The following is a 12,295-nucleotide window of genomic DNA, read 5'->3' as shown; positions in this document are numbered from 1 at the left end:
TGCCGCTTGTCTGCCCCCACAGAAGCCCCAGAAGCCCCGGGTGGCGGCGGCGCCGGCTTCCTGAAGACCAAGGAGCACAACATCATTCAGCGGCAGCGCGTGGTCGACCTGTGGAAGGACGGCAAGTCGGAGGGGTCCATAGGGCAGGAGCTGAGGATGCCTAAGTCCACAGTGCACAGCATCATCGTCAAGTATCGTCTCAGTAACACTGTGGAGAACCTGTCCCGCAATGGACGGCCCAAGAAACCCTGAGGATGGAGGGATGGAGAGGCCCAAGAAACCCTGAGGATGGAGGGATGGAGTACAGAGAAACCCTTAGGATGGAGAAGTACAGAGAAACTCTGAGGATGGAGGGATGGAGAAGTACAGAGAAACCCTTAGGATGGAGAAGTACAGAGAAACTCTGAGGATGGAGGGATGGAGAAGTACAGAGAAACTCTGAGGATGGAGGGGTGGAGAAGTACAGAGAAACCCTGAGAATGGAGAAGTACAGAGAAACTCTGAGGATGGTGGGATGGAGAAGTACAGAGAAACCCTGAGGATGGAGAAGTACAGAGAAACTCTGAGGATGGAGGGATGGAGAAGTACAGAGAAACCCTTAGGATGGATACAGAGAAACTCTGAGGATGGTGGGATGGAGAAGTACAGAGAAACCCTGAGGATGGAGAAGTACAGAGAAACTCTGAGGATGGAGGGATGGAGAAGTACATAGAAACTCTGAGGATGGAGGGATGGAGAAGTACATAGAAACCCTGAGGATGGAGAAGTACATAGAAACCCTGAGGATGGAGAAGTACAGAGAAACTCTGAGGATGGAGGGATGGAGAAGTACAGAGAAACTCTGAGGATGGAGGGATAGAGAAGTACAGAGAAACTCTGAAGATGGAGGGATAGAGAAGTACAGAGAAACTCTGAGGATGGAGGGATAGAGAAGTACAGAGAAACTCTGAGGATGGAGGGATAGAGAAGTACAGAGAAACTCTGAAGATGGAGGGATGGAGAGGCCCAAGAAACCCTGAGGATGGAGGGATGGAGAAGTACATAGAAACCCTTAGGATGGAGGGATGGAGAAGTACAGAGAAACCCTGAGGATGGAGGGATGGAGAAGTACAGAGAAACCCTGAGGATGGAGGGATGGTGAAGTTCAGAGAAACCCTGAGGATGGAGGGATGGAGAAGTACAGAGAAACTCTGAGGATGGAGGGATGGAGAAGTACAGAGAAACTCTGAGGGAGTGGGAGAGAGAGAGAGAGAGGTAGAGGTGAATTGTCTGGCCCAAAAATAGAGGGAGAAAAAGGGGAGGAAAGAGGCCTGAAAGCTGAACCTGGAGGTGAAATGTCAGCAGAGAGGGAAAAAAACGAGAGTATGTTAATGTATTCAATAGAGAATGTAGGTCTGAGCAGCTGAAAGAACAAAAAATGCAAAGAAAGGGGAGATTTGCCCTTTTTCATCCCTCCTTCCCTGTGTCAGACAGATCTACTGTCCCGTTCTGCTCCCGACGCCGGCCGCAACGCTTCCCTTCCGGAATCCTTCTTTATCCAATGGCAGAGTGAACAAGTCTGATCCCGCCCTCCTTTATTCTTCCTCAATCCCTCTCTCAGTCCTGCACACCTCCTCATCCCCCACTCCCTCTCTCTTTCTCTCTCACACACACTCACACTCCCAAACACCGCAGACCTCACACACAACATGACCTAAACCTATTAAGACGACTTTCTATTTCCGTAGCCACCCTCCTCTGTTCAATACAAGACACTGGGATGCAAATGCAAGCCAAAGAGGACCATCCTGGAGTTTCTCATTTCAACCAACAGAGCAGGAGAAATGAATGACTTCTAAGTATAACACACTCCTTTCCCTGAACTCTGACACCCCTCGGCATTCCACCCCCAACCAACCATAAATGAGCATAGATGTAGAGACAAAAACAACTTCCTGTTTTTATATTGTTGTCGTTGTAATGAACCAATCAACATGAGGTGTTGAGAGGACAGTGCCCAATGGGAAGAGAGCTTGGTGTAGAGACATGTAATCTTTGTACTGTATTGACCAATCATACTTACTGTAGCACCTTTATATGAGGTCACTTTATCATGATGGATGTAAGAAGGAAACAGGGGCAACTAGGGGATCTGGTATTGGGATGAGGATGTAGTGTACACTCTTAGAAAAAAAGGATCCACAAGGGTTCTTTGGCTGTCCCAAAAACAGAACCCCTTTTTGGTTTCAAGTAGAACCCTTTTGGGTTCCATGTAGAACCCTCTGTGGGAATCAAATCAAACCAAATCAAATTGTATTTGTCACATGCACCCAATTCAACAGGTGTAGACCTTCCAGGGAAATGCTTACTTACGAGCCCTTAACCAACAATGCAATTATAAGAAAAACAAGTGTTAAGTAAAAAATAGATAAGTAAAAAAAATAGATAATTAAAAATAAATAAATAAATTTTAAAAAATAATTATAGAGCAGCAGTAAAATAACAGGCTATTGGGTTCTACATGGAACCCAAAATATATTTTACCTGGAACCAACAAGGATTCTTCAAAGGGTTCTCCTATGGGGACAGCCGAAGAACCCTTTTAGGTTCTAGATAGCACCTTTTGTTCAAACAGTGTCGTGTCATGAAGTGTGTCTGTGTGAAAAAGTTCTCATCTGGCATTTCCTGTACCTCAAAGCACAAAGCGTGGCTCGACTTGTCCACCCAAATTCCTTCATGGAGCGACATTACAAAGAGATTAGGTTGGATCTGAAGAAGGGAAAGTGATATTGTAAAAGGACATGCCTGTGCACAAACACAAATACACATACAGGGCCTTCTGACAGGATCCAGACCCCTTGACTTTTTCTACATTTTGTTATGTCACAGACTTATTCTAAAATTGATTCAATTGTTTTTTTTTCTCCCCCGCATCAATCTACACACAATAACCCATAATGACAAAGCAAAAACAGGTTATTTGAATGTTTTGAAAATTTATTTAAAAAAAAAAAACGGAAATATCACATTTACATAAGTATTCAATCCCTTTACTCAGTACTTTGTTGAAGCCCTAATGCGATTACAGCATCGAGTCTTCTTGGGTATGACGTTACAAGCTTCGCACACCTGTATTTGGGGAGTTTCTCCCATTCTTCTCTGCAGATCCTCTCCAGCTCTGTCAGGTTGGATGGGGAGTGTTTCCTCCAGACGTGACGCTTGGCATTCAGGCCAAAGAGTTCAATCTTGGTTTCATCAGACCAGAGAATCTTGTTTCTCATGGTCTGAGAGTCCTTTAGGTGCCTTTTGGCAAACTAAAAGCGTGCTGTAATGTGTCTTTTACTGAGGAGTGACTTCCGTCTGGCCACTCTACCATAAAGGTCTGATTGGTGGAGTGCTCCAGAGATGGCTGTCCTTCCGGGAAGGTTCTCCCATCTCCACAGAGGAACTCTAGAGCTCTGTCAGTGACCATCAGATTCTTGGTCACCTCCCTGACCAAGGTCCTTCTCCCCCGATTGCTCATTTTGACTGGTCGGTCAGCTCTAGGAAGAGTCTTGGCGGTTCCAAACTTCTTACATTTAAGAATAATGGAGGCCCCTGTGTTCTTGGGGACCTTCAATGCTGTATAATTGTTTTGGTACCCTTCCCCAGATCTGTGCCTCGACACAATCCTGTCTCGGAGCTCTACGGACAATTCCTTCAACCTCATGGCTTGGTTTTTGCTCTGATATGCACTGTCAACTGTGGGACCTAATATAGACAGGTGTGTGCCTTCCCAAATCATGTCCAATCAATTAAATTTACCACAGGTGGACTCTAATCAAGTTGTATAAAATGCTCAAGGATGATCAATGGAAACAGGATGCACCTGATCTCAATTTCAAGTCTCATAGCAAAGGGTCTGAATACTTACATAAATAAGGCATTTCTGTTTTTAGTTATAAATTTGCAAACATTTCTAAAAACCTGTTTTTGCCTTCATTATGGGGTATTGTGTGTAGATTGCTGGAAAAAAAAACATATTTAATACATTTTAGAATAAGGCTGTAACGTAACAAAATGTGGAAAAAGTGAAGGGGTCTGAATAGTTTGAGAATGCACTGTATATGTGAATACACACACACACACACACATACACATACACATGAAAATGCATGGGCACACACACACACACACACACACACACACACACACACAAATCAATACATCACATATTTCTGACAGTGTAATTGTGGATATTCTTGTATGTTATCCTAAGTGGAGCTGCAAGTCTCTCTCCTAGACTGCTCTTGTCCTAAATGGACAACTATAAATCCCTGTGAACTCCAAAACCTCTGCTGCCTGTGCTCGTTTGTGTTGCCAGGTCTTCTCCCCCTCCTCTGTTCATGGTTTTCATTTCTCTCTGAGGTGAATGATAGATGCACCAGCGCAGTGTCTGTTTAGACAAGCAGGACAGAACACTCTCTCGCCTTCTCTCCTTTCTCTTCTCCCCCCCCCCCCTCTCTCTCTCGCTCTCTCTCATTTTCTCTGATAGGCCAGAAACAGCCGCTTCAACAAAGGAAACACAGGTAGAACAGAATGAACAAGGGATTAGACTACACTCCCGAGGAGGAAGAGAGAGGAAAACGAGAAAGAAGGAGGGGGAGCGATAGGGTAGTGAAGTTGTGAAAGTGCTGGATTAGTGAAAAGGCTGACTTTGGAGTCAGAGACAGAGACAGAAGGAGGAGAGAGAGAAAAAGAGAAAGGGGGAGGAGAGAGGGAGAGAGATGTGTGGATGGGTTTTGAGTGAACTATATGATATGAAAGCCTTTATCTTGTACACCACAAGTGATCCATTACATTCCCCTCACTCACATACTCATTCTCTCTCTCTCCTTCTCTACCTACCTCTCTTTCTTCATGTCATTTTCTCTTTTATTCTGTAAATCGTTACTTCTTTCTCTCCCTCTGTTTCCTTCTCTCTTCGACCCCCCCCCTCCCCCTCTTTCTCTCCCTCTGTTTCCTTCTCTCTTCGACCCCCCTCCCCTTCTTTCTCTCCCTCTGTTTCCTTCTCTCTTCGACCCCCCTCCCCCTCTTTCTCCAACTTTCCAGCTTTATTTGTATTACTCGTTATCAGATTTGAACTCACACACAGAGTCACACAGCTCTAAGTTAAGTAGTCCGTCTGCCTTCCTCCCCTTGCATTGGCCTCCACTGGGCCACATGCCATACGGTGTCCCTGTATCCCCCCCCCCTCAGTCTCTCTCCGGCTGGACGTACAGCAGCTACAGCCACAGCAGCGGTAGTTATCATTATCATCACACCCATTGCTCTCCTACAGTACGCTATCAGTGCTTTGATCTAGACAGCGGGTGTTATGACAATGTATGCCTCTCCGGGGCCAGAGACCATTCCAGCCAAAGCGGACAGGCCTGGGTCTGTTTGTGATGGACCACCACCTCCAGGAGAGTTTAGCCTCCAGGAGTGAGTTTGAGGTCATCACTACCATCCGTTTAGAGCTGTGACAGTGAATCTAAAGGGAAATGGATGTATATCTTGTTGTAGGTTCCCTGCACAAACTAATGACAACCTGTGTGTGTGTGTGCGTGTGTGTGTGTGTGTGTGTGTGTGTGTGCGTGTGCGTGTGCGTGCATGCGTGTGTGTGTGTGTGTGTGTGAGTACATGTGTGTTTGTTGTGGTGTCCCTGCAGTTAGCATGTTGGATGGAGGTGAAGGGACAGTAGCAGCAGACTTTATCTACCTCAGTGTAACAGATGCTAGTCTGCTCCAAGACACACGTGTTGGCTTGAGGCTACGGATCTACTTGGCAAGGTGGAAGCTTAAACGCGGTCTTTCCTCTGGATTTGTGGTGTTCCACTACCTATTGGTGTAGTGTGTGAGTGTGTATGCGTGTGTTTAGCAACTGTATTTGTAAGTGTATGCCAGCCCCATATTCCTCAAGCAGACCCCCATTAAATATTGATGATATAAGCTGTTTTTATGTTTGGTTTTGTTTTATTATTCTTAACATTACATATACAGTTGAAGTCGTAAGTTTACATACACTTAGGTTGGAGTCATTAAAACTCATTTTTCAACCACTCCACAAATGTTTTGTCAACAAACTATAGTTTTGGAAAGTCGGTTAGGACATCTACTTTGTGTACGACACAAGTAATTTTTCCAACAATTGTTTACAGATTATTTCACTTATAATTCACTGTATCACAGTTCCAGTGGGTCAGAAGTTTACATACACTAAGTTGACTGTGCCTTTAAACAGCTTGGAAAATTCCAGAAAATGACATCATGGCTTTAGAAGGTTCTGTTAGGCTAATTGACATCGTTTGAGTCAATTGGAGGTGTACCTGTGGATGTATTTCAAGGCCTACCTTCAAACTCAGTGCCTCTTTGCTTGACATCATGGGAAAATCAAAAGAAATCAGCCAAGACCTCAGAAAAAATATTGGAATCCTCCACAAGTCTGGTTCATCCTTGGAAGCAATTTCCAAATGCCTGAAGGTACCATGTTCATCTGTACAAGCAATAGTACACAAGTATAAACACCATGGGACCACGCAGTTGTCATACCGCTCAGGAAGGAGACGAGTTCTGTCTCCTAGAGATGCGTACTTTGGTGCCAAAAGTGTAAATCAATCCCAGAACAACAGCAAAGGACCTTGTGAAGATGCTGGAGGAAACAGGTACAAAAGTATCTACATCCACAGTAAAACGAGTCCTATATCGACATAACCTGAAAGGCCGCTCAGCAAGGAGGAAGCCACTGCTCCAAAACCGCCATAAAAAAGCCAGACTACGGTTTACAACTGCACATGGGGACAAAGTACTTTTAGGAGAAATGTCCTCTGGTCTGATGAAACAAAAATAGAATTGTTTGGGCCATAATGATCATCGTTATGTTTGGAGGAAAAAGGTGAGGCTTGCATGCCAAAGAACACCATCCCAACCGTGAAGCACGGGGGTGGCAGCATCATTTTGTGGGGGTGCTTTGCTGCAGGAGGAACTGGTGCGCTTCACAAAATAGATGACATCATGAGGACTGGAAATTATGTGGATATATTGAAGCAACATCTCAAGACATCAGTCAGGAAGTTAAAGCTTGGTCGCAAATGGGTCTTCCAAATGGACAATGACCGCAAGCATACGTCCAAAGTTGTGGCAAAATGGCTTAAGGACAACAAAGTCAAGGTAATGGAGTGGCCATCATAAAGCCTTGACCTCAATCCTATAGAACATTTGTGGGCAGAAGTGAAAAAGCGTGTGTGAGCAAGGAGGCCTACAAACCTGACTCAGTTGCTCAGCTCTGTCAGGAGGAATGGGCCAAAATTCACCCAACTGATTGTGGGAAGCTGGTGGAAGGCTACCTGAAATGTTTGACCCAAGTTAAACAATTTAAAGGCAATGCTACCAAATACTAATTGAGTGTATGTAAACTTCAGACCCACTGGGAATGTGATGAAAGAAATAAAAGTTGAAATAAATAATTCTCTCCACTATTATTCTGACATTTCACATTCTTAAAATAAAGTGGTGATCCTATCTGACCTAAAACAGGGAATTTCTACTAGGATTAAATGTCAGGAATTGTGCAAAACGGAGTTGAAATGTATTTGGCTGAGGTGTACGTAAACTTCCCACTTCAGCTGTATGATATTCTGAATGTATATGCCAGCTCGCTCATTAAAAAGGTACGTGCTCGGAAGCAAATGGTGTGTAATCATTCTGTTCATCAGTGTAGTACGTGCTGTCTCTCTCTCTCTACCTCTCTTTTTCTCCCCCTCTCTCTCTCTCTCTACCTCTCTTTTTCTCCCCCCCCCTCTCTCCCTCTCTCTCACTCCCTCTATCTTGATTGTTTTTCTCTTTCCCACGTTCCTGATGCTGACAGTTCAGGGTAAGGATTAAGAGAGTGATAGCGTGTGACATTGTGATGATTCTTGTGGAGGATGGGGCTTTGATTCAGCACAACATGCCTTGACCTCTGTTCATGATGGAATGGAGAAACATTTTAAGTCGGACATCAAACAAAGTGCAGGGTTTGATGTGTGTGTGTGTGTGTGTGATTCTGTGTGTGTGTGTGTGTGTGTGTGTGTGTGTGTGTGTGTGTGTGTGTGTGAAACATTTTGTGTCGGACATCAAACAAAATGCAGGGTTTGATGTGTGTGTGTGTGTGTGTGTGTGTGTGTGTGTGTGTGTGTGTGTGTGTGTGTGTGTGTGTGCGCGCGTGTGTGCGTGCGTGCGTGTGCGCTCTCACGTGCGTGCGTGTTTGTCCAAATATTTCTGAATATACCGTATGCATGTACACTGAGTTTACAAATCATTAGGAACACCTTCCTAATATTGAGTTACACCCCTTTTGCCTCCAGAACACCCTTAATTGATCGGGGCATGGACTCTACAAGGTGTCGAAAGTGTTCCACAGGGATGCTGGTCCATGTTGACTCCAATGCTTCCCACAGTTGTGTCAAGTTGGCTGGTGGACCATTCTTGATACACACGGGAAGCTGTTGAGTGTGAAAAACCCAGCAGCATTGCAGTTTGATTCAGCACAACCTTAACCTCTGTTAATCATGGAATGGAGAAACATTTTAAGTCGGACATCAAACACTCAAACCGGTGTGCCTGGCACCTCCTACCATACCCCGTTCAAAGACACTCAAACCGGTGCGTCTGGCACCTCCTACCATACCCCGTTCAAAGACACTCAAACCGGTGCGCCTGGCACCTCCTACCATACCCCGTTCAAAGATACTTAACTCTTTTGTCTTGTCCATTCACCCTCTGAATGGCACATATACACAAACCATGTCTCAATTGTCTCAAGGCTTAAAAATCCTTCTTTAACCTGTCTCCTCCCCTTCATCTACACTGATTGAAGTGGATGTTAAGTCCCCCAAAAATAAAGTGACATCAATACGGGATCATAGCTTTCACCTGTATTCACCTGGTCAGTCTGTCATGGAAAGAGCAGGTGTTCCCAATGTTTTGTACACTCAGTTTATATGCTGTGTGTGCTTGTGTGTGTGTGTGTGTGTGTGTGTGCTCATGTGTGTGTTCTCTTCCCCCTACAGTGTTGAACGGTCCTCCTGTGTCAGTGAAGAAGGAGAGGGAAGCAGAGCAGCTCCTGAGCAGGAGAGACCAGCGCCGTGGAGAGGTCATCTGTATCGACGACTGAACAATATAGCTCACTGACCGCACACACACACATGTCAACATATATACACACACACATATATACTTAAACATATACACACACACACGAACATATACACACACACCAACACATAACACACGCAGTACAGTATCCACACTCCGCAGACTGACCATCCCTATGAATATATACACACACACATGAACATACACACACCAACACATAATACACACAGTACAGTATCCACACTCCACAGACTGACACTCCCTATGAATATATACACACACACATGAACATACACACACCAACACATAATACACACACCAACACATAATACACACAGTACAGTATCCACACTCCACAGACTGACACTCCCTATGAATACACACACACACACACACACACACACACACTTGTGGTCCATGCTGTCACATACATACTCACCTGCTCAATCGCGTGTTGTCTGCCTCAAACCAACCAATCCTCACAAGCAGCCTACTCATAGAATATCTCCCCTCCAGAACAGTATGGTTCTGTAATCTAGAACCTCCCTCTCTATCCTAGCATCGCTCACATACTACCAAACCTGACCCTTGACCTTTGATCCCCTCAGGGTTCGCTCCAGTGACATGAAACTGCATGATATAACATTGTGAAGATTTTGCTCTTGACACCATTCCTGCCATTCGTCCTGAGAAGCATGCTGTGCTAAAACTCACAAAACAATGGCGTTATCATGCAAGCTGTGCCTACAGTATTTCTTCTAGTGCTGGTTTTATCTCCGAAGCTTGCCGAAAACCATTCATCAATCGCCCCATTGGAGAATTGATTGAGTGAAGTATTACAGGACCCGGGGCTGTAAACTTGTCAGGAAACTCTCAGCCATTTCCCTTTCATGTTGACCTGATTGTACATGTAGAAATACTAAAATGTCAGTCAGTCCAACCCAACTTAGTATTATGTTGACTGTATGAGTTATAGCTGGTATGCCAGAGGATTTTCTTACAGACCAGGGTACACAGTTTATATCTTTGGTTTTGATTGGGATGGGAGGTCCCAGTGCTTGTTCAGGATAGGCCTCACTCATAGAACTGGTCATAACCTTTCATAGGCAAGTCATACAGTGTTGACCACCCTCAACTACAGTCCTCTCCCCTTGCTCTTTGACCCCCTACGTAAAGCTTACACAGTGCCTTCTGAAAGTATTCAGACCCCCTGACTTTTTCCATATTTGTTAGGTTATAGCCTTATTCTAAAATGATTAAATAGTATTTCCCCTCATCAATCTACACACAATACCCCATGATGACAGAGCAAAAACATTTTTTTTTAAATGTTTGCTAATTTATCAACAAAAAAAACCAACAACTGAAATATCACATTTACATAAGTTTTCAGAACCTTTACTCAGTACTTTGTTGAAGCACCTTAGGCAACGATTACACCCTCGAGTCTTCTTGGGTATGACGCTACTAGCTTGGCACGCCTGTATTTGGGGAGTTTCTCCCATTCTTCTGTGCAGATCCTTTCAATCTCTGTCAGGTTGGATGGTGAGCGTTGCTGCACAGGTTTTTTCAGGTCTCTCCAGAGATGTTAGATCGGGTTCAAGTCCGGGCTCTGGCTGGGCCACTCAAGGACATTCAGAGACTTGTCATGAAGCCACTCCTGCGTTGTCTTGGTTGTGTGCTTAGGGTCGTTGTCCTGTTGGAAGGTGAACAATCACCCCAGTTTGTGCCTCGACACAATCCTGTCTCGGAGCTCTACAGACAATTCCTGCGACCTCATGGCTTGGTTTTTGCTCTGACATGCACTGTCAACTGTGGGACCTTATATAGACAGGTGTGTGCCTTTCCAAATCATGTCCAATCGAATGAATTTACCACAGGTGAACTCCAATCAAGTTGTAGAAACATCTCAAGGATGATCAATGGAAACACCTGAGCTCAATTTCGAGTCTCATAGCAAAGGGTCTGAATAATTATGTAAAAATAAAGTATTTCTGTTTTTTTATTTTAAATAATTTGCGGAAAATTCTTGTTTTCTCATTCATGTCATTATGGGGAATTTTGTGTAGATTGCTGAGGAAATTGTTTTATTTAATCCATCTTAGAATAAGGCTGTAACATAACAAAATGTGGAAAAAGTCAGGGGGTCTGAATGCTTTCCGAATGCATTATATCTCCCTTTCCCTTCCTCCTCCTCCTCTCAATCAATCCTTTCTTTCTTGTCTCTTTTTTTTTGAGTTTCTCCTTCTTTCTACGAATTCTGTGATATTCTTTGCATATTTAAACTGGGCTCATTCGTGTTCTCTTGTGTTTTTACTCTTGTTGACTTACTGCGACTATGATTATTATTGTTGTCGTTGACGTTGCTGTTGTCTTTGCTGTTGCTATTGAAAAAAAAGAGCTTCTACCAAATGAGAGATTGAGAAAACAATCAAATCGTACGTTTTGGTGCACAAATGCACCTCTTATATCAGACGTCTTATAGTCGGGAGCATAAAGCAAAGCGAAGAGGTTGAGAGAACACAACAACAACAAAACATTTCTTGCTTACATTCTAGATTCGGGGCTTGCAAATAACCTATATAATATACTACATATGTAACCCTAAATGCATTAAGACAAAATTAAACAGTGTACTATCTTAACATCAGTTAAAGTACATCAATTCATTATTCTCTGGAAACTCAGAGGCTGTTAGTAGAATCAAGTCAACTTTATATACTGTATCCACAAACAGCCTTAAACATAACATAGCTGAAATAAGTGTAAAGAAGTTCATTCTGAATTAAGTCTGTTAAGTCTGAATTAATCGGGAGATGTACACTTTTTACATGCTAGTTGAAATAGACCACTTTTAGTTAGGTCCCTGGACATATTTCAAATAATTAAAGTAGAAAATGTTCATGTATTTCCTTAAAACCCTGAATACGCCACACAGGTGTTCCAAGTGAAGAGTTTAAACTACATTTCACTGATTATGTTTCCTAGGAAGTGTTTTGCGACCCCTGATCTAAAATGGACACGGTCCAATCAGGCACTTCCTCTCTCTTTTCTTGTTCTCTTTTCAGATTTTGTGTTTTGTTTTTAATTCCTCGACATTTCGTGTCACTGTGTACGTTGTGGTGGTGCCGACCGATAAACAATGAGTGGCAGTTAAACATGTC

The 12,295-nt window shown here is 43.7% G+C and overlaps 1 protein-coding gene across 5 annotated transcripts in view; it reads left to right on the top strand.

The window, feature by feature from the left end:
- The window catches only part of LOC112261002 (chromodomain-helicase-DNA-binding protein 3), a 53,375-nt gene extending 42,940 nt beyond the window's left edge, over nt 1–10,435 (top strand). For all 5 annotated transcript variants that reach the window (XM_042328331.1, XM_042328332.1, XM_042328330.1 and 2 more), the window contains exon 39: nt 9,047–10,435. In XM_042328331.1, the coding sequence (XP_042184265.1) occupies nt 9,047–9,052 (6 nt within the window). In that variant the 3' untranslated portion in view covers nt 9,053–10,435. The remainder of the gene's footprint in view (nt 1–9,046) is intronic.
- Nucleotides 10,436–12,295: the final 1,860 nt, after the last annotated feature.

This window comes from Oncorhynchus tshawytscha, linkage group LG10 (assembly GCF_018296145.1).
Source record: "Oncorhynchus tshawytscha isolate Ot180627B linkage group LG10, Otsh_v2.0, whole genome shotgun sequence".
NCBI classification, from domain to species: domain Eukaryota; kingdom Metazoa; phylum Chordata; class Actinopteri; order Salmoniformes; family Salmonidae; genus Oncorhynchus; species Oncorhynchus tshawytscha.
This window is presented reverse-complemented; position numbering and strand designations above follow the sequence as displayed.